Source organism: Phocoena phocoena, chromosome 2 (genome assembly GCF_963924675.1).
Source record: "Phocoena phocoena chromosome 2, mPhoPho1.1, whole genome shotgun sequence".
NCBI lineage: Eukaryota > Metazoa > Chordata > Mammalia > Artiodactyla > Phocoenidae > Phocoena > Phocoena phocoena.
The window spans coordinates 123,694,868-123,720,342 of record NC_089220.1 but is presented as its reverse complement, the minus strand read 5'-3'; the positions used below and the strand labels follow the sequence as shown (position 1 = coordinate 123,720,342).

At 40.2% G+C, this 25,475-nt stretch overlaps 1 protein-coding gene across 2 annotated transcripts in view; it reads left to right on the top strand.

Moving 5' to 3' along the window:
* Positions 1-19,464, top strand: part of GABRB3 (gamma-aminobutyric acid type A receptor subunit beta3) — a 241,925-nt gene extending 222,461 nt beyond the window's left edge. The window contains exons 7-9 of one of the 2 annotated variants that reach the window (XM_065871028.1): positions 3,232-3,384; positions 9,182-9,426; positions 17,651-19,464. In XM_065871028.1, the coding sequence (XP_065727100.1) occupies positions 3,232-3,384; positions 9,182-9,426; positions 17,651-17,992 (740 nt within the window). In that variant the 3' untranslated portion in view covers positions 17,993-19,464. The remainder of the gene's footprint in view (positions 1-3,231; positions 3,385-9,181; positions 9,427-17,650) is intronic. The other variant, XM_065871029.1, reaches the window with a different exon arrangement.
* Positions 19,465-25,475: the final 6,011 nt, after the last annotated feature.

Genomic DNA, 25,475 nt, shown 5'->3' with positions numbered 1-25,475 from the left:
TGTTGAAGTTGCTATGGGATTTCAAACTAATATTTAATAGAGTTACTGACTGTTTTGAGTATTAAACTTGCTAAAGAGTCACATAAATAAACCAAACATGCCTGTTTTCTTTTTCTCAGTACACAGATGCATTTATTAATAGACAGAGATGGTTTAGACGTTTAGCTAGGCATGACAGTATGTGAAAAATACAGTACCTCACAAACTCTGCCTAGGGATATGTACAGCTTACTAAGGAAGATCTTACCTTGGTAACTATTAATAATTATAACTTTAAAGAGGAAAGAAAATAAGAGGGTAATTACTTACACTTGGAGGGAAGAGAAAGAAAGGATTTATGGAAGATGTGGCATTTGACCAAGGCCTTGAAGTATGGTTAAAAGAAGACATTTCTTAAAGGGAGAACAGTGGGTGTCAATCAGCAGAGGCAAGAAATATGAACAATTATTTTGAGGCAATGATGATACTTCTTGGCTAGAAAATGTTATGTTTAATGCAGAGACATGGTGGAAAATAAAACTAATGTTAAATTGGGAAAACATTTTGGGGAAGCTAAAATTCCCAGATGACTGTTTTAACCTTTATGTGAAGCCTTAGAAGTTGTTGAACACGGGATGACTGTGCTTGTGAAACATATGGGTCCGGGGACCCAGAGGTGTTAAAGCCCAGGTAGGGCTCTGACTTGGTTCATGGGCACATCATGTCTATGGACATGTCCATGTCCATGTCCATAGACATGGAATGTACTATAAAACAACAGAGTGTATCAAATCTATGTCAGCAGAAGCTTTATTTCATAGAGGTGTTGGAAAACTTGGTTAGTTGTTTGTGGAACAAAAACCAACAACATGCATGTTCACGTCATATCAAATTGCCAAACCTCAAAATAAGTTTGTGGTTAGCTCTCTATTGTGAACTTATCTAAACCTAAAAACAGGTTTTAAAAATCACAGGGAAAAAAATAAAATGGATAGACTCAACTACATAAAAAACTTGTTTTTATATGTCCCCCACTTTACCCTATTCAGGTTTTTAAACAAATAACTGGGAAAATGCTTGCAGAGGATACAAGCAAGTATTAGTATTAAAAGAACTTTAATGAATAGGTAAAAACAGTAAGAGGAACAAAAAATGGAAAGATGAATGAATAGTGTAATTAGATTATTTATAAAGTGAAAATCAGGGGTAAAACAAACATTTAGGAAGTGATCAATTAAAGAAAGTGATTGAAAGGACAAATTTTCCCAAGGAAATTAACAAAAGTTATTTTTAAGAAATATTATGGGGCTTCCCTGGTAGCACAGTGGTTGAGAGTCCGCCTGCTGATGCAGGGGACACGGGTTCACGCCCCGGCCCAGGAAGATCCCACATGCCGCGGAGCGGCTAAGCCCGTAAGCCATGGCCACTGAGCCTGCATGTACGGATCCTGTGCTCCGCAACGGGAAAGACCACAACAGTGAGAGGCCCGCGTACCACAAAAAAAAAAAAAAAAAAAAGAAAAGAAAAGAAATATTATGCAATATTGTTATGTTTACAAAATGAGATAGGCACTTCTATAAAGTACTCATAGTGGCATGTATGCTTGTGTGGTTCTTTTGCAAAGTAATTTGGGAATATGTGTCAAAAGCCTTCAACCTTGGCTTAGCAATTCCTCTTTTGGCACATTCATCCTAAGGCAGTAAGTTTAAACGTAATGAAAGGACTCTGCTCAAAGGTATCCCTAAGAATATTACTTACGTTTTGTAAAAATGGAAGTACCCTAAATTTATTGCAGTCAGGAAAATGTATTTATAAACTATAGAATGCATGTGTATGTATTTGATGGAAAATTAGGAGAACTTTAAAATTGTATTTATAAGTAATTTGTAATAAGGATGAAAGTGTTTATGCTATGGTGACAATACAATATATGCATTTGATCAGAGTTATATAAAAGAAACTATACACACACAGGCACATAAAAGATTGGAGGAAATTTCCAGATTGTCAGCTTTTAAATGCTGGGTCCATTAGGCGATTTCTTTTCTCCTTTATATAATTTGGCTGAAAATGTGGTTGATGCTAAAGTAAGAGCCTAGAGGTTAAAGTCTTTCATCTACTACGTAGAACAAACAGTCATACGAATGAATCAGACTGGAAAAGGTATAGAATATAGGGATAAAACCAGAAAGGGATGTGGAGTAAAGTCAGGAAAATGCATATACTTTGAGGCAGGAGGAGAACAGGAGCCTGTCAGGCTTGGAGTAGGAGGAAGACAAGAAAAGTGAGGCCTCCTGAAGCTTTGGGTGGAAGAATTTCAGGAACAGAGCACCACCCATGAGTGAAGGCAGGAGGGGAGGAGGCAAGGAAGTTGATGATTAGAGAAGGTTGACCTTACAGCGACCTCAATTGAGTCCAGAAAATTAAGAGCTGAGAAGTTTGAAACTGATAAAGTGGGCTATTGAAATGGACAGGAGGAAATGGAAGCCACACTTGCCTTGCTCCAAGAAAAACAAAATCAAACAGAAAAGGCAAATATATAGCTATAGGTGGCATAAGCAGTGGGCTTTTTTCTCTGCACTGGCAGTGGTGGTGGGGTTCAAGGCTGTCTAAGTGGGATGTGCACATCAGGAGGTTAGCACTGGGATTCAGATACAGGAAAGCAGACTGGGTGCTTCTCCTCAGCTCTCCTTGATGCCTTTCCTGTAGTTGGAGCAGAGCATCTCAGAGTATACTTCTGCCCTCTGTGCCTCTCCAGCTCTCGGATGGGGGTCCCTGAGCTATCCCAGGTGTTCCAGGGTCTGTGCCTCAAACATCTGTGCACTGTTGCTCTAGATGGACTGACAGGGGGTGACTGATAAAAACCATTTTGCTCAGTAAAGCCTTGAGCCAAATCTCCCCTATCTACAATGGAGAAGAAGGGGACCATTAGTTGAAAACTAAATGAGATATTTGACACTATTCTGTGTTCTAAGCTAAAGCCTTCCCCCAAAGTTTTCTCAGGGACAGTTCTCAGCTGAGTATTTAACCTTAGAAGAGTATCCTCGTCATGACCTCATACATAGATTGAAAATCATTCCTCTCCCAAGTTCTTGATGGGTACCATTAGGTGCACGGAGGCAGATTGCATGGTTGTGGACCACCCCTCCGTTCTGGAATTTTCAAATGTATGCTGTTGACCCCTGGAAGTCAAAGCAAACTCTTTGTCTGCTGTGTCTGATCTCCAGTGTAACTCCTGTCTGTTTACCATAGGTGCCTACCCTCGGCTCTCACTGAGCTTTCGGTTGAAGAGAAACATTGGATACTTCATTCTCCAGACCTACATGCCCTCTATCCTAATTACAATTCTCTCATGGGTGTCCTTCTGGATCAATTATGATGCATCTGCGGCTAGAGTTGCCCTTGGTATGTGCTATTTTTAAATGATACCTAAAATGTAAAGTCACCATATCATTACAATATTAAGGGAGTTCAAAGACTATAGTTCAACTACAATTTTTTGACATCATGACACCAGTCTTGCCCATATAGTCACTTTTTATCTTGAAACACTAATTTCATGCATGATTCTCTTGATGTGTTAATTTAATTATAAGGCTCAAATGTGAATTTTCATGCCTATGAAAGGGAAAATATGCTTGCCGAATATTTGCATAATAAAACTATTCAAAATTATTCTATGGCCCAGAAAGAAGACTTGATTAATTGTGTGCATTCTTTTTTAAGTCAGAAAAACAGTCAAATGTTATACCATATGATTGGAATTACACAAATTAATGAGCATTAAAATGTGATATTAAATTCTGAGTGGTTCCCAAGAACTCTAGTGATCTCTTCTGGCCATTGGTCACTTGACAACTGGATTATTAGCTGATGTACAATATACATTATACGTTCCAGTATGATTTCTAATATTTTTTAATTATTAAGGGAAGGCTTATATTTTCAGAAAAATTATTTTCTACTGAACTAATTATTATGAAACTGCATGGACAAAATAATTATTTAAATACATTTTAGGTAAGTACTGAGCTTTTAGAGCTGAAGAGCAATTGTCCAGTTTATCCCTTCTTTGGGTAGGGTTGAATTTAATTCCTGGGAGTGAAGTCATCAATAATACCTTTCAAAATTGATGGGAAAGAATTACAACACATCTGCTGGTAGCCTGCAGAGAAGCATAAGAATTCAGGGATCTGGTTGTCCCTCTTTCTTACTTTTTCTATTTACCATCTCTTCCCAGGAATATAAGTTGCTTAGCATCATGCTTCCAGGAGAATGTGTGTACATGTGTGTAAGTGGACGTCTGGTTTAGACGCAAAGACAGGTGACTCTCACTGATTCAAGATTAGATTTCTTTTCTCATGAAATAACATTTAACAGTGACTTATTTTTTTCTAATGAAATAACATTTAACAGTGACTTAAGAAACTTAGGTAGTTATCTCTAAAGTATTAGGTGAATGTAAAAACACTTTGAGCAGAATAAGGTATCAAAAAATCAGAAGTGCTGTTAATCTATTTCTAATGGGCTTGGTAAAGGAAAAATCTCTCGAAAAAACCTTCAGGATTTTTTACCACCTGCAGAGGTTACCCTGTAACATCAGTCCTTTCTGTAGGTTTTGCCTTTTTTGTTATGTTACTAGATTGCCCTTTGTTAAACTATTTTCTCTTCTCACCTGGAAAATTCACAGCTAAAATGAATTTGCTAGGGCAGATCCAAACTTTGTGGAGCTGCTAGCTTATACAACTTCAGGAGCTCTCTTTAAGGGAAAGAATATAAAATACATAAATACAGAATTTCCGGAACCCCTCCCGAGCCTGTAAGAGGCCTGTATTAGAGAAGATCAGAAGCTGAAGCTTCCTGAGCTTCCAGGGAATCTGCCTCAGAGAATCTGTTATTTTTGAGGTAATTAGAGAAATATGAGTACCAAAGAACCAGAATTATCTGGCATCATCAGAAGAGAGGTGTACTGAAAATGCAAATTTCTCAATTTTCTGGATGATCCAAATTCTATAGCTCCTAAATTGTAAACATCGTCTTCCAACAATATTAAATAGATAATCTATCTGGAGTGGATTAGAGTCAACATAGCCTCATTACAGCGTATGAAAGTAGACTCCACTTTTTCTTGTCAACTCAGTATTGTTACTATAAATCTCAATCATGCTTCTGGGATGTTTTCATGTTCATGAAAACATGAACATGCTTTATGTTTTGCTGGGACAGAGGAGTGGTCTGTCCAGACTGGCTAAGGCGTTACCACTGGAGGTGTGCAGGTTCTGATGGATATCAGAAGTCTGGGAGGCAGAATTGAAGGCATTTGCCAGTGTTGGGGTGGACCTGAGGCCTGGAGGTCGAGAAGGCAGCTGGGATCTCCAGGCTGCAGTGTCTGGCCAGATTGATGTCCAGTAGGTCCCGTTCTCAGCGTGGGACCCCAGTCCTCTCACTCCTTGTCTCCCAGCTTCTGCATAAGACATGGTCTCTGAGCCTGGGCCTGCAGGACTTGGGAAGTGACAGCACGGCAACTCCAATTGGTTAAGGAAAAGTGTATCATCGGGTAATGAACCCTACATAACAGCAACAACAACAACTATCATTAAGGCTGAAACTTACCAAATACTCAGGTTCTAAGTTCTGTGCAAGGTCATTGGAAAGTGGTTACCTGATCCATGGTGCAGAAGATCCATAGCATGATAGGCAGGGTTATCGTTCCCATTTTACAGAGAAGGGAGTGAGGTGCAGAGAAGCTACATAACTGGTGCAAAGTCAGATAATATTAAGTGTCAGAAGAAAGATTTTAATCCAGTTTGTCTGACTTCAGGGCCCTTAACCACGACACGTGATTTCTACAGCGTCAATAGATAATACACAGAAGGGTTCTTTGGTCTATTACATTGTAAAAATGATGGATTTTTTTAAAAGCTCAGCAAGAATTATTATTAACCATTCTTATTAAGGAATCTCTCAGAACCTTTAAGATGCTAATGTGCTCAGTGCCTCTTGGAGAGGATATGGCCATGGTTTGGGGGGCTTTGATTGGAGAACTCCTCCTCCCCCAGCTCACTTCATGTGTCTTGTCATGAACTACACCCTTTGAAATGTTTAGAGTGCTGTTTGCCTTCATCCTGAATGATTGCACAGTGGTGAGTTCTCCCCACTTCTAAATGAGGTCTGAGAGGTGTGGGTCTGCACAGAAGGGTGCTCAGTGAAGACCTCCTTGGCATGTCCCTCCAGCTCAGGGCACTGTTAGACCTGGAATTGTCAGGGGTTGTCTCCTCTGAGAAGGGAAACGCTGGTTCTTCACACAGTTGTGCTGCACAGATGCTCTGTGTGCTTCAGGATCTTATGCCCAGGGTCTGACCCCCACATCCGTTGAACTGTTAGTGTTAGAAGCCGCCAGACTACAAAGTTGGGAGTTGTAATTACATGGTCATCCTCAAAAATCCTGAAGTCCACTTATCAGTGAATAATAGTATTGGTCCTTCTGAAAGTGAAAATTTACACTAAAATAATTTAAGTCACATTATTTAGGTCACAAAGAAGAAAAATTAAATATCTTTTGATTAAATGATATAAATTATATTTTTATTTCACAACCTTCTTTATAAATGCAGTTTTTCAAGAATAATATTTCCTTAATATAAATGAGAAATAATTTGAGGCTAATAGTTAGCAAGACAACAGCTTGGTAAATGTATGAAGAACACAGAAGGCACCACTCAGTCTCCCATTCTGCCTTTGGATGGGGTCCCCTTTAGAGATTAGAAGTTCAAAGAGAGCCTGCCGGATCTGGGTCTCCTGCCAAGAAACTGGAGGCTACCAGAAAACGTATTTTTCTGTGATGCTGATAATGATAACATCTGTTGTTGTGAGTGTTAACAATGCCAGTTACTGTTATCCCATCACCGTGGTGTTTAGACTTCACAACACATTTAGACAACGGTTGTGGACCTATCAAGTTCATTCAGGTCCTGCTGCTGGTACGTGGTGGAGCAGGGCTTTTGGCCTGCACCATGTGGTTCTACTATCCAGGCCGTGAACCACCGCATCCACGGTTATCTTGATAGGAAGGAAAATGATACAAAGAATTAGAGAATGCATGGCCTTTCAAACTAAGAGGTCATGTGATCCCAAGCTGGAAAGCCAGGGAACACTCACCACAAAACCTTACTCTGAAGGGACTCCTTGAGCTGGCACTGATGGGCCTGAAGCCAGCATCCTTGCCCATTTTCCTCGCCTTTGCCAGGCTGAGTTCTCGTTGACATGTGCTGGCCGTCCCTGTTTTGTGTTACTTTAGCCCATTTTCTGGGGACATCTGCTGAGGCCTATGTTATACACATCCACTCAGAATAATCAACTGGAGAGCCAAAGCAACGACTAAAGCAGAGCACTTTCCAAAGTCCATTTGGAAAGAAAAAAATAAGTTGTGGCAACAACATTACAAAATTTTTGAATAATAGAACAGCTAATTTTGTAGCATCTGCATGGTGTTTTTGCACTTCTTTGTAAACTATAATTATCCCATTGCCATTTTCAAATCTTAAAAGTCCCCAGGTACACCTGAATTTTATGTTAAAGGCGAGTCTTAAAATATCCTGACATCTTTGACTTCCATATATTCATCGTCAGCTCTTGTTTGCAGTCAGACATGAAAATAGGTTCTTTGCTCCTCGTTTCCCTCATCTCCTGCTAACAGCAGCTCAGCATGTGTGGGATAGAAGCCTGGGCTCTCTTCCCTCTTCTCCAGGTGGTCACTAGTGAGGGGAGCCCTACACTCTGGCACTCATCCAAGGATGGGATGGGAGTCCAGAGGGCATCAGACTAAAATGCTTAACAAACCCAGCCCCTTCCCCGGAAAGTTGAGTGGGGGTCCAGTGGGGTCAGAGAAGTGGTCTGGTGGGACCATGTGTCTGGGTGGTCAGCCTCTTGGGCTTGCACTGCCTGCTGGTCTAGGGGACATCATTGGTTTTCTGGATTACTACGGCTGAAGGACCATGGCTGAAGCTCTCACCTTGCAAGTCTCCTTGAGAGAAGTCCTCATGTGGCAATGACCCTCTCCTTTGGGTCCTGGAAGACACATGAGTAATCACATTCCATGGTACCAGTCAAATGGGTAGAAAAGAGTTGGCTCTTTGGAGCTGCCTTACTTTTTTGAGACTTCTTAATATTTCAAAAGTACTGTCTCAAAGAGAGCAAGTCAGCTGCAGTAATGCCCGTGCCACTGAGAAGTGAGTGATGCAGTTCATTCCCACACATGTAGCTTCATTCAGCTCAGCAGCTCTGGTCATGTCATGAGCCAATGGGTCCCCTGCTCTCTGTGGCTTCACATCATCCCATATGGAATCTTTATACACCAAGAACATGCCCACTGCTATGGGAGAATTACAAAATATGGTCCTTACATGTTTTTAGAGACTAAACTGAGCTCCCTTAGAGAAAAATGGTATTATTCACCTGATACTATCTAAAGAATTCAAAATAATGACATTTAACAACAAAAAAAATACCAACAGAGATCTGGCCACTTGCCCCAGAGCATGGTAAGATCCTATACTTTGGGTAAAATCATTAGCCCTTGCCCACAGCCAACATGTGCTGCACAGCTTATTAGCCTCTTTCTTAGCTGGGGTGGGAAGTTGCTATGTGAGGTAATCTGTTCTCCGGAGCTACACTCGAACATTCCCTCTCTGAGCTAAGGACTGGTTCCCGTCCTTAGCAGCTTTAAGTCATTGCCTCATTCCCCTTGCTTTAAGGCCTTGTGGTAAGAATCATTTTCTTCACTAGTGGCCACACATGGCCTTCCTAGATTCCCCAGATTCATTTTCTTCCCAGAAACTTCTCACCCAGACACTTAGTGTTTTATGATAAATTCCGGGTTTATTTTCATTTCTTACAGCTTTCATGCAGGGCAGCCTCTGCCTTGTCCCCAACCCCTCTCCATCCACCTCCATCCATGGGCCTGGTGCAGTGGGAGGCGCCTCCCAGGTGGCGCGGGGAGGGAAGAGATGTTAACTCCCCAGCCTGAGGTGTGACCTGCCGCCCAAACTGTGTGTTCTATATTCTGTTGTGTTTCGATCACCCAACAATATTCAACCGTGATTTTCAACTACTTCACACTGTTTGAGAAAATAAAGCAGGAAAGTGAAAAGTGAGGAACTGAGCGGTGGACCTGCAGCCTCTCACGCTCCCATTTCTTTTACAGGGATCACCACCGTGCTGACCATGACGACCATCAACACACATCTTCGGGAGACGTTGCCCAAAATCCCCTATGTCAAAGCCATTGACATGTACCTCATGGGCTGCTTTGTCTTTGTGTTTCTGGCCCTTCTGGAGTATGCCTTTGTCAACTACATTTTCTTTGGAAGAGGCCCTCAAAGGCAGAAGAAGCTTGCGGAAAAGACCGCCAAGGCAAAGAATGACCGTTCAAAGGGTGACAGCAACCGGGTAGGCCTCTCGGCCTCGGCCGCCCCCACTCTGCCTTTCCCAGACCTGCAGACCCCGCGGCATCACGGCCTTTGAGTAGGAGTGATGCAGACTTGTTGATTGTAGCCTGAAAGGTGGCGTCTGCAAGTCACTGAGTTTTATAGAAAAGCAAAATTGGTGCAGAAATTGGAGAAGCCAAAAGCTTGCCAGTTTCCTGTGAAAAGAAAAGGAAAGATATAGGAATGAATGGATCTCTGGGGTGTGGGGCCCAAACTTGACAGTCAAAAGCATTTTCAACAATGTTGCAGTTTTCCTTCAGTGGTCAAATTACAAATGTGATAGCCAGCATGCTGTTGTTCTTTGCATGGTGTGGACAGCCCCCTCTCTCATCTGCCCTGGTTCAGGGTCCCTAGTGCAGGGCAGGAGCAGTGCACTGTCCCAGGGCTCTTGTGCATCTGCCCTGGCCCAGCCCTGCTGGCTGTGTTCTGCAAAATGCCAGGCAAGTAGCCCAGGACAGCAGCAGCCAATCAGGGAGCTGCTCTAGGACCCATGGGCTCTGAACCCAGAGAGAGGGCACCAATCAGGTCCCTCTCCAGCCCTCATCTCACGCTTACATCCTTCCAATTAAAAACTTTGCAGTTAGATATCATTTCGGTTTATTTTTTTAATAAAAGGAATATGTTATTGCAATTATAAATACTATTTTAGTGAAAGCACATTGTCGTTTCTATAAAATTTTTATCTTTATCCTTTTACCTCTTGAATCCCTTCAAGTCCTCAAAAATATACCTCCACCCGTTTACATACTGGGCTTGTTCCTATATTTCTTCACTTTTAAATTCTTCTTACTAAACATACTTATTTCTCAAGCTCGTGAGGTTTCCTTGTTCTTTCTGGTGCTCTTGGTGCATTGCTGGCCCAAGCCTCTCCCAGGGGTGCAGAAGCTCCCTGGAGGAGTGCTGTGCCTGTGGCCCACCAGTGGCCCAGAATAGGTCCCTGGATGTTCATGAATGAGTGAAGGTAAATGGCTGTAAATGGCTCCTATCCTTTCAGCAACACATAAATAGACTTGGTCAGAGAAACTAGGATCTGTGAATAAAATCAGGCTTCCACAGGCAACATGACCCTGAATTTCTTACTGGAAACTATACTTAGCACCATACTGGTGTGTTTCTAAATTAGTCCACATCCTATTATGCATACACAGTATACTTTGGTAATACTGTTTCCAAGGAAACTAGAATTCATCACATCATTATTTTTTCCATTACACAGACACGCAGACACATACAATGCTGTTTTTCCAAATTCCCTCATAATTTAAACAGATTTAAATTTTATTTCCTTTCTTCTAAATGACACTCTTTAGAAAGGTTAAATTGTTTTGCTACAGAAATATCTTTTTGAGTGTGAAGCTTAAAATTTAAAACAAAAGGAAACAAAATCCCCCAAATCTCTAAATCCACAGACGAAATTAAGCAGAATGTAGAAATAATATATTATAAATCAGATGCAGAGGAAAATTCATGAGTCCATTTTTACTGTTTGCTTTTCTGAAAATTTGTTTCTGTTTTCCCAGCAGTTTTCTTAAAGCCTTTGCATGTTCATATTTTTAAAAATCTGTAATTGTAGACATCAGCTCAGACATACAAATGCATGTATGCTAGTTTTAAATGCATATTTGATGCTCTTAAAGGTAAGCATTAAAAGCTGTTGCTGACTAGATGGCAAACAGGCACATGAAAAGATGCTCAACATCACTAATTATTAGAGAAACACAAATCAAAACTACGAGTTATCACCTCATACTGGTCAGAATGGCCATCATCAAAACATCTACAAACAACAAATGCTGGAGAGGCTGTGGAGAAAAGGGAACCCTGCTACACTGTTAGTGGGGATGTAAATTTGTACAGCCACTCTGATGAACAGTATGGAGGTTCCTTAAGAAACCAAAAATAGAGTTACCATATGATTCTGCAATCCCACTCCTGGGCATATATTTGGAAAAGATGAAAACTCTAATTCGAAAAGATACATGCACCCAAGTGTTCATAGCAGCTATATTCACAATGGCCAAAACATGAAAACAACCCAAGTGCCCGTCGACAGATGAATGGATAAAGATGTGGTACATATATACAATGCAGTATTACTCAGTCATAAAAAAGAATGAAATAATGCCATTTGCAGCAACATGGATGGACCCAAGAGTATCATACTAAGTGAAGTAAATCAAACAGATAAAGTCAAATATCATATCCTTTATATGTGGAATCTAAAAAAAAAAAGATGATAAAATGATCATATTTCCAAAATAGAAATAGACTCACAAACATAGAAAAGAAACGTACGGTTACCAAAGGGGAAAGTGGGGGGAGGGATAAATCGGGAATTTGGGATTAACAGATATACACTAATATATGTAAAATAGATAAACCACCAGGACCCTGTATAGCACAGGGAACTATATTCAATAGTTTGTAATAACATATAATGGAAAAGAGTGTATGTATATACATATATATGTGTCTATATATATAAAACTGAAACTATATATATAAAACTACATATATATATATATATAACTGAAACATTGTAAATCAACTGTACTTCAATTTTAAAATATTGTTGCTGACCACACCTAAGAATTTAGTGATAATTTTAAGGTAGAAATGCACCTCCCAAAAGTTCGTATCACATGATCCGAATGAATTAAAAGAAAGTAAAGAATAAAAAATTTAATGCAAAACAGAAATGGCACTATGCACAGGCCAACAGTTTCAAGAGTTCTTTGTAATTATAATTATTCACTCATTCATTTTCAGTGATATCTCTTGGGATTGTTTATCAGTATGGCCAGCAATGGCCTCAAGGAGCCCCTCTGTCATAGTTGGGAGCCAAGAGGCTCGGGGGCTGAAGCTTTTCTTGGACTGATGGACACTGGGTGACAGCAAGGACTTGTACTGTCATTGTCTTTGCTTGTGTCCTGTAAGAGATCTCAGGGTGGTGTCCTCAGGGGCTCTGCAGGCCACCAACGTGACCATGACGCTATTGAACCTAATGTCAGACCATGAGTAGATTTTCCTTAAATTTAGTGATTGAACTCTATTTTAACTTAGTGGCAGTGTTCACATAGTCACTTAGTTTATCCTCAGATCAGTGGTGCAATGAAAATCCTGACCTTAATTTATTTGTGCTTAACCTCTGTTTGTTCCTGAGTTGTTTCTATACCCAAGAGTTAGTCTTTGGTTGTAATGCATGTATTATGGTTACAAGCCTTGTGATATTTTGCAAGTTGACCAAATGATATTTGAATTTCATGAAGTGGCAGAAAGTCTTGCCAAGGAATCAGAGCTGCAGGCTTGACATCATTCCTCTTACTAAAGAGCAAAATTTCATTTCTCACATGATAAATAGTTCCTTATTTTCCTGAAACTAGAGTATTTTACTCATTTTGAAGATTGAAGGTTAGTAGAGAATGAGACGTCAACAGTGTGCTGATCTGGTGACAGATTCTTGGAAAAAGTGAAAATCCCTCTAGGATACATTCCACATGAGATGTTTTTCATCTCTGAATGTTTCTGCCTGTCCAGGTTTTGAAGCGGGAAGAAAAACTACATTGAAATCAATGAATCTAATTATAGTAGATATGAGACAAACTCCTCAAAATAAGTAGTATTCATGAAATGCTTCAGAAATTACAAGTCATCACTGTCATTCTATACAGGACATTTTTACAATCCCATCTGTTTTAAGATTTAAATTCTAGATGATAGGAAAAGATTCGCATCTCTTCTGGAAATATTTGTTTAAAATGTTTGGTTTCTAAGATTTAAAAGATTTTAGTAACCCTTTAATTCTGGCAGAAAAAAAATACCTTCTAGTAGTTTCAGTGTAAATTTTCTACACACTGGTGTACGTTTAAATGAAAACTATGCAAATGTAAAACTATGTCAAAAGCAGCCAAACTAATTTACTCTAAATTCTTATTAATTCCATGTATATGTTCAAGTTCCTTTTGACATGATTGTTCCATTGTAGCTGTTCACCCCACTCTGAAATGGAGCGATGCAACCATATTGGTTCTCAAACAGCTTTGAGGCAGCCACAGGTGTCAGAGCACCCTGGCACCCCAACTTTGTAAACATTGACAACATCAGCTTCCCTCAGGGTGGGTTTCCTTCACTGGAATCCAAGAGTGCAGACTTAGACCCACCCTCCGAAGTTCTTTTCCAGTTAAAATCAACTCAGCATCCAGTTGACCTTACTTCTTATGTTTTTTTCACTCTCCCTGTGCGCTTCCTGAAATCACCATACACCTTATTATCTCTTTGCCTTTGATTCCCTCTTCCCAGAATCCCTCTCTTTTTTGTCCACATCTCCCCCTCCTTCAAGACCTAACCCAGATGCTCTTCTCTATGATGTTTTCCTGATTTTGTCTACCACTTGTTCCCATCCTGCCTCTGACAATCCCCACTCCAAGCAGGTGGTCTTGTCCCTGTTCTTCTAACCTCCAGGGCACATGCTCTGTGCTTCGGAGATAGATAGCAGGTCACATTTCATGTGGCCACTGTGCCTTCTGTCCTAGACAGCATCCCATTCTTTGCATCTACCAAAAGGTGCACACTGGGGCTGGATGTGGTAAGTGCTCAGGGAATGTGTGTCCATGAATGAGTAGTGTTTGTCATCTGGTTCCACTGAAGCCACGTGTTTTCTCACTCTTCTAGTGGGAAGGGGGGGAAGGTACATAAATGTACCTTTTTTTTTTTCTAATTAGAACTATATCTTTTTAAAAAAAACTTATTGACGTATAGTTGATTTACAATATCGTGTAAGTTTCAGGTATACTGTACAGTGATTCAGTTATACATGCAAATATGAATGTATACATACATAAGAATCTTTTCCAGATTCTTTTCCCTTATAGGTTATTACTTCACGCTATGTATAAAATTAAAGCCAGGTGAAATTCTGCATCATTAGAACCATCAAAGTTCTACCTAATAAACGTATCACAGAATACTCCTTTCCTTCTTTAATAGTAGACATTCCTTTATTGGTATTTTGTTCTACAAAGTCATTCATCACAATCCCCTAGATTTTGATAAAAGGAGATTTGCATATGGCATTTTTGATAACTAGAAAAGAGATGGAATTGTTGGCATGTATTTTAAAATGTGCTTTAAGGGCAATAGGCAGTACCTTCTAAAATGCATTTGCTGATTATTTGAAGCTCTCACCTGTTCCACCCCTTGAGGGCAAGGACCTTCTCTTACTCCTCCATGCATTTCAGTAAAGGCCAGCTAATCTGCCCATCACCCTCACCTCCTTGTTGCCTTAGGGCCAACTTTCCACAACTTCCGAAGCAGGTCCAGACCACTCCTTTCTTAGGGAAGGTGATGTCTTCTGGTGGCCCCAGCACACCCCCAGTTCCTAGGTGGTTTCTACGGAGGACATGCTACTGCCCAGTCCCTTGCTGGCCTTTCCTTTGCTGTCTCCTCCTGTTTCAGCCACACCTTCATTTACCTGTTGGGCTGCTCCTCCCACATGACTCAGCTCCAAACCACCAGATGGATGCCTCACTGATCCCCCAAACAGGAAGATAGACTTTTTTGTTGTAAGGATTTTACTGCCAATCATTCCAGGGAGAGATGATGAAAAGAACAGATACAGAACACAAGTCCTTACAAAGGTCTACTATTCCTGGTACTTTTGAGATACAAGCCCCATTAGAATTTTAACCTCCATTTTAGAATAATAAAACTTTAATTTTCTTCTGGCAGTGCTCTGCTCCTTCCCCAAGAATGGGTCTCCAGGAAAAGCCTTCTCCCTAATACGAATGGTATTATCTTGGTCTATTCGTGTCTCCCGGCACCCCCAGGTGGGCTGTCTTCCATTCTCAGGAGACTGTAGACCACAGTCCATCCCACCTTGGCCCTTCTCACTCATCATGCAGGAACACTGAACCCAACCCAGGCTAACATGGGCCAGCTGCTGCACCCTGGGTCCACATTGCGAGTATTCCTTCAGGGAGCTCAGGAAGGGCCAGGAGGCTGGGTGGGAGTAGGGTGATGAGTAACTCTCTCTCCATTCCTTTCCCACCTTCTTAACTGCAGAGATGCAGAAATGACCAGGTGGTGGTGAAGCATCACTGAGTGTCCTGCGTGGTCTAGAGGAAATGCTGGGCTGGGTTTCAGTGGCTGGCGGGGAGCAGTTACCACCTCCTGGCATTTCGCTCCCAGACTGCCCTCAAGGAACTGAGACCAGTGCAGTGCACACCAACTAGGGTCTGTCTCTTCACTTTCTACCTTCAAATCCATCTTTTATTCTGCCACTTAAGTTGGGTTTCAGAAATGTGTCACTATTTCACTTAGAAATCACTTTTATTTCTCATTACCTAAAGGGTAGAGGTGAAATTCCTTTAATGGCTTGACTCTCATCTGCTTGCCATTCACCACCAGGTTTTCTTTCCTGTAATGATAAGGTGATAGGTAGATGCTGACAGGGATGAGAATGACAGTCACCTCCTCTATCTCCAGCTGAGCATGGGCCGGGAGTTGAGCGTGTGCATCCATTCTCTCCAGGACTTGAGTCCCACTAGTTTGCCCATCTCAAAATACTTCAGCCACTCTTCAAGGCTTTGTATGTATGTTTTTCTGGCTTTTTGCCTGAGAAACTTCTACTCATTCTTGAGGCCCAGTTCAAATTCATCACCCCTCTGAAATCTTCCCTTTTGTGTCCTATAGTAGTTTTGATTACAGCCACACAAACTTAACACTTAAAACAACACCCAAATGTTATCCCACAGTTGGGTCAGTCAGAAGTCTGGGTATAGTGGGGCCAGCTCAGTGGGTACCATGGTTCCTTGTGGTTGTAGGACTGAGGTCCCCGTTGCCTTGCTGGCTGTTGGCCAGGGCCCATCTTTTCTCCTAGAGGCTGCCCCTTTCTTCTCAGGCCTTCCCTGAAGTTCTCAATCAAGGGTGAATTCAGTCCTCACGCTTCAAATTCTCCTGGCTTTCAATTTCTGCCACATCTTTCAGACATTCTCTTCTGCTTCGAGCTGGAGAAAGTTCTCTGCTTTTAAGGTCTCATGTGATTAGATTGGGCCCACTTGGATAATCTAGGCTACTCTCTCTATTTTAAGGTCCATGACCTTAATTATGTTTGCAAAGTCCCTTTTGCATAACATACTCAAAGGTCTAAGGAGAAAGGGGTGACATCCTGATGACCACACCTTTCCTTCCCCAAGCGTAATTGAGTGGTATTCTCAAACCAAGGGGGGGCGGTGGGGGGCACCTCTGAGTCTTTTTTTGTGCCTTTGTGCCAGAGCCTGAGTGGCCCCGGGATGTTGGCAGCCCTTCCTGTGTCTAGACAACCTTGGTGTCTGGGGCCATCCTACCTGCAGTCCAAGCACCACTCAGAGATCTGCACGGGCCCCTACTCTTCGTGTTGGGAGTCTTCTCTCCCAACCTCACCTCCTGTACATCTACCTTAAGGCCTAGCTTCAGGCATGCTCCATGAAAGTTTAGTGGCAGACCAAAAAGTAAAATGGACCATTGGCGTCATCATGAAAGGTCTGAAGCTGTATTTAGCACAGAATAAAATGTTATTTTAAAGTTTGGCTCCGATGTAAGAAAGGACTTTAGCCTATCTTAAATATAGCTCTTAAAAAGGAGGTCTCCTGCCAGGAGTGGAATTGAGTGGGGAGATCGTATTTGGGTGGGGGTCTTTATCTAATCCACCAAGGTCATTAGGTGTGTCCATTCATCACAGTACTCGCTTGTTTCTTCATGGTAATTTGGATATTTTTGTACCATCAGAAAAGGAGACAAATCAACTTCCAAAGAAGAATGGGAGAGTATAGTTTCTATCCAGTGTATAGTTGTGAAAAATGGTTATAATACCTGTTAACATCTTGAAAGACATTTGTACTTTAATCTTGTCTTCAATAAGGACTTGTACCCATAATGTGGAATTTCAATTTGAAAAGGGCCCCCTTCTTTTATCTAATTTTCTACATGAGAATTTCTAAATCAAGGAAATCAAAACTCTAACCTGCAGTTAAGCCCACAAAATGACACTTTCCACTAAACTAGAGTGCTGGCTTTGACAGATGTGCAATTTCTCATACTATATGTGACATGGCTGCATGACGTAAGTCTGTCCTGGGTTTGTATGTAGAAATTAGGTTTATTGGCATGCTATGCTAGCTGTCTAACAATGTGTGTTTTCTTCCAATTAGGTGGATGCTCATGGAAATATTCTGTTAACATCGCTAGAGGTTCACAATGAAATGAATGAGGTCACAGGTGGCATTGGTGATACCAGGAATTCAGCAATATCCTTTGACAACTCAGGAATCCAGTACAGGAAACAGAGCATGCCTCGGGAAGGGCATGGGCGACACATGGGGGACAGAAGCATCCCGCACAAGAAGACCCATCTACGGAGGAGGTCTTCACAGCTCAAAATTAAAATCCCTGATCTAACCGATGTGAATGCCATAGACAGATGGTCCCGGATCGTGTTTCCATTCACTTTTTCTCTTTTCAACTTAGTTTACTGGCTGTACTATGTTAACTGAGTGACTGTACTTGATTTTTCAAAGACTTCATTTAACACTGAGTGAAATATTACTCTGCCTGTCAAGTTTTTATACCTGTACACACACACACACACACACACACACAGACACACACATATATACATACGCAATTGTATATATATGTGAACTTTCTCAGCATATATATAAAATACACGTGTATATGAGGATGTATGTGTATATGTTTATACACACAGGTGTAAGTACCCATGTGTATGTCAAACAAATACACATACATATATACATTTTGCAGCTATGGACAATTTAACACAGGATGCATATTAAAGAAAGTCATAGTTTTTTCTTTTTTAATTGAAAGGGACAAGCATCGTCTAAATATTATGCCTTGAGAATGAGGGCGCGAAACACAATATCATCCCAAAATGTGTCTTTTACTATCATTAGTTAGATGTTTTAGTTTAAAAATCAGGAAGAAACTTAGTTATTCTTCGAAAACTCATACAGTGGTATTGCTAGTTTAAAACCAGTCACACTTCATACCCTCTCTTTCAGTTTATTAAGTGAAGGCTTTTCGGCTTTCTTGGCAATGGGATTTGTTTTCGTGGGGCAGACTTTTTCTGTACGGTTCCATGGGTGGGGTGAGCCTCTGGTATGCGCTCACCTGTTTCTTAAACATAGGTAGAGCCCACATTGATGTCTGCATGTCCATCTTTTGAAAGCCCATCGGGGGTGGATGGCATCTCATTGTAAGTACTCTGCTGTACAGTGTATTTCTCTGCTCACTTGGAGTGGATCCAGCTTCCGCATCATGTGGGACACGGCAGCACATTTTGGCAAAGTTGAGTTGACATTTCAGTCAGTGAACACGTGCTCTACATCTCTTATGGATTTCTAGGCCTGGTATCTAACGGAAAGCTTAGATGTCTCAGGTTATTTGTTACTCTAAAGTAAAACCATCTAGGATGAATTTCCCCCTTGTCTTTAAGTTATCAATCACTCATAACATTGTATGTTAATATCAAATATATTTGCATAATATGCATATATATGTATATTTACCAAGATTTTCTTTCTTACTCTTGCTATCGTGGCAGCATGCGATGTCATATTTTCTTTCTGTGATGTAACTACTTTCTGTTCTCTAGAATTAAGATCGAAACGAAAAACATTTCTGTTCAATTTCAGAAACCAAGAAACATCCTCATGCCTTTATTTCTATATCTGACATATTTCACAAGCACATCCAACTACTCCTAGTGTAACTAGGATGCTGCAGGAACACGACCAGTCCACACCATGCATCACCCAGGGACCCATGACCGTTCTCTTGAGGCAAAGGAGAGCAACATGACAACAAACACAGTCACTTTTGGTTCCTTCCGATCCACAGCCTCATCAGTATTTGGACTTTTTAAAGCTCGTAGAAACAAGACAAGGTGCACCGGTTTCATAGATGCAACCTTAACTTACTATTTAGATGAGATCTTTCTAAAGAAATAAAAAGAGATGATATATTTTTTGTAAACAATATTTCTATCACAGGCATCCATAAACTGAAATGACTACAGTTGTGCAAACAGATGTCACAGTGAAGTTAAGCATTTGGAGAAACAAAAAAGCAAAATATTCAGGAAAGAACTGCTAAATTATTACTTTATCCCAAAATGCCACATATGCCTCACCCTCTCTGTTCTATCCAAAACCAATGACCAGAGTCTCGCCCAGTATTCTCAGAGCTGACCCCAGTTTTCCCCACTGGTAGGGGTACCACCCTCCTTGCAGGTGTATGTGCTGTGGGCTCTCCCCAGGAGCTGACCACTACTTGATTTACCTTGGTGGCTGATGACAACCTTTAATTTGTAAGAGTTTGTAACAGGTCAAACCCACCATCAGGTAGTACACAGACCACAAAGTCTCATGCTAGAAGCAGTGACCAATTTTTATACCCTTTCCCCTCTTTCATTCTTATCTTTCTTCAGCATCTTCTCCCAACCACTGCTCTCTGGTTTTACTTTTATCTGGAGACTAGCCAGTGACTTCTTGTTCCTTGGCTTTTTTCTGACAATTTTTTTTCATGGGTAACAATGGGGGAATCCTAAAAGTTAAACAGATTGGGAAAAACCTTGTAAGTGGCCTTATCATTGTTAACATGTTAAAGAAAAAAAAAAAAAAAGGACATTGTGAAGACCTTATCCCTTTCAATACTTCAGGTATCTTCTGTATCAGTGATTCAAGGAGTGAGCTCCACATGCAGAAGAGAGAACCCAAAATGCAAATGAACATGGACAAAAGTGTCAACGGTTGATTTAAATGTACAATTTATATATTCAGAACTGTGACATTAATTCTTTCTGGGAGAAAAGTGATTCAAAATGTTTTTGATGCATAGTTAAGGTACCCAACTGTCAAAAGCAGAGACCCCGTGGGGCTCAGAAGAACTGCAGTCCACGTCCCAAGATTTTCTGGATATAAATTTGCATGGTATAGTCATAATAGCTTTTGAGCTTTTTATATGCATTTGGCACCGAGACTGGGATCCACAACTTTGTAGACACTGCAATGACGTTAAACATAATAGCTATACTATAAATAGTGTTTGTAACTACACACACACGTGCACACACACACACAATTACATACATATATTCTGTAAAAAAAAAACAAAACTTTTTGAGATCCTTGGGTATGTGTTTGCTTTACTCCATTTTAGAAGAAAACCACTCTTCTTCTAATAAAATTATTTTATAGCTTCTCCATTTTTAAAAGCTGTGAGAAATGTTGAGAAGCAGAACTCTGTGCTGCCAGAAGAGAGTCGAGGTTGGCTCTCTGTTCTATTACGATGCCCTTTCATTACTGCACAGCAGTTCCTGGAGCCAGTGAGTGTGGTGTATTGATGAATCTGAATGCGGACCCCTGGCATAATGTGAGGTGGTTGTTACCCTCGTCCAGACCTCTTGAGTAAGGAGAGAAAAGTTGAAATTGGAATCTAATGGTATCTCTTTCTCAACAACTGAACGTAATAAAAAGTTGATTTTCTACATAGCCCTGTCTTTCCAAAATGCTTCACGGGCTCAAAGCATACAGAAGAATCTTGTTATGAGTTTGTTATTACCCATATTCGAATATAAGTATATTCAAGACAATCCCAGAGCCCTACTACATAAAATCCCGACAGAGAAGGATGGATAACACAGAGTAATCTTTAAAACAAGTATTGTTCTTGTTCACCAGCCCCAGGACTGTAGGGGGTTTCACTGTCTATACCATGACCCACTTGTTTTCCTCTGATCTGAGTGACCTCAGTGTATATCATGATAATGGTCCTGTCCCATGTATATATGTAATACCATGTGTTTCTAGTGCCAGCACCCAGAACTTTGGACATGTTCAGTCGTTGACATCAAGACACTTCTCACCGTCCAGCTATGGGATTAACGTTTTCACCAAGGAGATCACCCTCTCAGATGTGATGCCAAGCACGTGGGGACTGGTTTTAAGGGGACAGGCATACTGCAGCTGGAGGTGTTCATTTTCAGCAGCTCATAGATAATCCCATTGGTGTTTGTCCCACAATAGTGTCTTCTAAAAAAGAGGATGTGTCCAACTTTGAATCTCCTGGCTTGAAATGATAAACCATCCCATAATTCTTAATTTAGCTCTCCATCTGAAAACCAGTTCATATTTAGGGCCATTTTAATGTAAGCAAAACTGAACAATCAGTGAAATATTTTGTTACTTGTGGAATAGAGTCCAGCTCTCACCTTACATGAGCTATTGGTCAGGGCAACATTGAATCGTGGAGCAAAGAGCTGCCCAGGTGGATTAAATTTTCCCAGGACACAACTAGTGTGCCTTGGATTGATTATTACCTCTTCTACTGCATTGAAAGGTGCCATGTTTTCCTGAAATTCCCAGCACCTGGGTAAATAGCAACCTCCCAGAGAGTGACTCATGTACCATGCCTCTCCCTAGGGCAAGCCCCAGAAACAATTTTGTCATTCTTGTCTCATATTTCTACTTCATGAGTCAGTGAGTGTGTTCAAGGTAAGTACAGGATTATTCTAATAGGAATAGGCGATTGCTGTCATGATCAATTCCTGCATTGATTTCATTTCATTGTAAAGATCAATTAAAACCCAATTTTGCTTAAGCACATTGATGTAATTTTTTTGGTATTATTTGACATGAAAAAAACAGCAAAACTGAGTGATAGATACAATATGAAACTTGTTGATGAATGACTTCAAATTTATTAAAAAAGGACTAACTGACTTCAATGTGAAGGCTGATTTTTTTCCCCTTGTCTATTTTCAAACTAGTGTGATTATTTTAATTCTAGCTATTTTTAGTCATACATTCCCATTTCAATTATGCTGAAAGTAAAAAGAAATAAGCTCAAAACTGACTGTATGAGACCAATTTGAACCATGACATTTTTTTAAAATTGTGATTTACTCTGAACATCAAAGGACAACTAGACACACAGATCCACCTTGCTCCTCTCTTCAAAAAAGTGATTTCAGAGAGAATTATTTCTATAGTAAAGGCCAGGAAACTAACCTACCAATAAGCTCTGGCACAGGTGGTGTTGGTCCCTACTCTTTAGCTTTTCAGGACTAAAAAGCAATTTCCCTTGTTTCCTCTCCAGTGGGAGAGTAACAAGCAATGTCTCTGAGTGAGTGAGTGAATGAATGAATGAAGATGCTCAGACACCTCAAACCATACAGAACTTTTACTGACACACATTTCTAGGCCCCTGAGATGCTGCTGGCTCACGTGTATATGCTATATATAAAAGGAAAGTGTCCCACAGCCAGCTAGGGTTTAATAGAGGCTTAGCTTCCAATGTGCCTACTCTAAACAAAATAATACAGTCTTTGGTAATTCTTTACATGCCACATTTTCATTTTTTAACCTATGGACAAGTTTTTTACCTCCCTCGTCTACTTTGGGACCCTGACATGGACATATTTCACACTAATTCTCTGTCTAGGACTGGCACTTCACAGTAAGGACATTTCTCACTTCATTAGGCTACAACACTATTCATTCAGATGCCAAGTTTAAATTACCAATAACTGCAGAAAAAAGGATTTTTGAATTTTGATCAAATTTCTTAAAGTTTCTTTTAAAAGCATCTCACTTTTGGTTGACAAAGAAAGCCTCACTGAATGCAAGGTCCACCCAGAATCCACTTACTCCTGGTCCGCGTGGCTGCCACGGGCCACGTACACATTTGGCACCATTTCACAATTCTTTCTTACCTCCTCTTACCAGCTTCTAAAGGAGAGGGAATGTCAACTCTCCTTTGAATGGGAAAACTATTCTTCAGGGAAGATTAACTCTTTGGAACCTGTGACATTTGGCCCCTTATAGGACTAAAGCAGCAATGGTTATCGATTGAGGCACTCCTGGCATTAGAGGGACTCACATTCCATGGCCCTTGCCTTTTATATAAATAGGTTCCACTTAGAATCCATAGGCAAGCAATGTAAAGGGAACCTGTAAGAAAAATGCAGTCCACAAAAATGGCTGACTTTAAAAGATGTCTGCTGCAGGTGTGGGTGTGGGTGTATGTGTGTGCATCTTGAAACCAAATAGGAAACTAGTTAGTGGCCCTGGTAGCCATTGATTGCAAGAAAATATCTTGCAATGCATTTCTGATTTCCCTAGGGTCCAGCTTGACTCTCCATTCTTGAGGTAAAGGTGCTCACACCCCATCCTTCCATGCATTTCCCTTTCCCTTTTCTCATGCCCTATCTTCTTTTTTTGTTTGTTTGGGTTTTTTGGGAATTTCTCCTTTGAAAATTAAAAAGTGATTTTGATTACCTGTTGCTTTCAGAGCAGTTGAGACCTTGATGTTAGCACTTCCAGTTCCTTTCCTGAAATAGAAGAATCAACTGTTCCTCTTGCGTGTTGAAGCATTAGCTGTGCACAATCATTCACCTTGTCAAGGGGGCTTGAAATGCTGTATTATAGGCCATGTTTATCTCCCATCTTCTGTTAACTGTAACTATATTTTTACATTATCAAGGTCAAAAACATTTACATTCTGCCTACAATCATAAGATTTTACTGTTTAACATTATGTTTATAGAGTGATTCTAAACTCTATAAGTAATAAACTCTATAGGTTGAAAAGTAATGAACATCTCACATCATTGAGTAAGTACAGTTCAAGGTTTAGTATTTCAGTCGAATGTATTAAGATACATATTAGAAGAAGGAAAAAACAGAACTCCTATAGTTAAGAGTTTTTCTGCCTGGAAAGTGTGATCAGTTGAGGATGTATGAAAAGAGAGATGTCATCTCTTACTGCTTCATGGAGGTTGAGAACTTTTACATTCAGCACTGTGACTGTACTTCAGCCTTCAGTATTTTACTTATAAATTATTCTATAAGTTGAAAAATATTGAAAAACTTTGATGTTATCAAGTATATAAGTATCATTCAAAGCAGAGCTAAGCAGTCTGCTCAGACCAATTTAGAAGTCCAGTGACTTCCTAGGACTATTTGAAGGAGAATATTCCTAAGGTCCAGATTAAATGAATTACTTTTTCCTACACTACTTTAGTTGATCCAAACCTTATCACATGCATGTTTGTATTAGGACTTTCCTAGATTTATTCCCTCCCAATCATCCATAAATATCCATTCTGAGGTTTCTAATTTGCATTATTTTTTCTTAATTAAGAAAGAATGGTATGCTTTCTTGACCATGTATATAACATTATCTACCACCTTAGTCATTAAGTTTATTGTTTGTTATTGTTTTTCTTAATGAAAATATTCTTCTTGGCATTGACTGACTTCCCATACAAATGAGAACTGCTTGCCTTTTGGACCTGCTGCAAAACTCTCATCCTATGATTTCTGGATTAGTTCCAATATTTTTAAATAGCCCATGGCTTCCTCTTTCCTGGTTTTATTCTTTTTTGCCAAAGTTCATCCTCAGTTAATGTCTGAGGAGTAGGTATGAGACAGAAGGTTTCTGAGGCTTTGATTACCTGAATTCATTCCCTGGTCCTTTATATTTAATTGGTAGTTAGCTAGGTATTGAGGTGGATTGAAAGTAATTTCCCCAGAACTTTGAAATCACTGTACCATTGTGTTTTACATTCCAGTGATGCTTATAATGAGTTTCATACCAGCTGATTCTAATTTACTTAAATGCACTAACCCCCAACTCCTCATGCCCCTACTCAACTTGCTTTTAGGACATCTTTCTAATATTTCATAAAGGTTTATTTAGTGTGAGTCTTTTTTGTATATTGTATTGGATCCTGGTTGAAACTCTAAATCTAAAGATCTATATCTCTGAGCTCTGAACACTTTTCTTATATTATTTTTTAGAAAATTCTCTCTGTCTTTTTTCATATGCTCCTACTACTCAGATTTTGTACTTAATGGTTTGCTCCTTAATATATAACCTTTCTTTCCTGTTCTAGTATTTCATTTGTTAGCTATGTGTTTGGGGTGATTGACTTTTTCTTTTAACAATTCT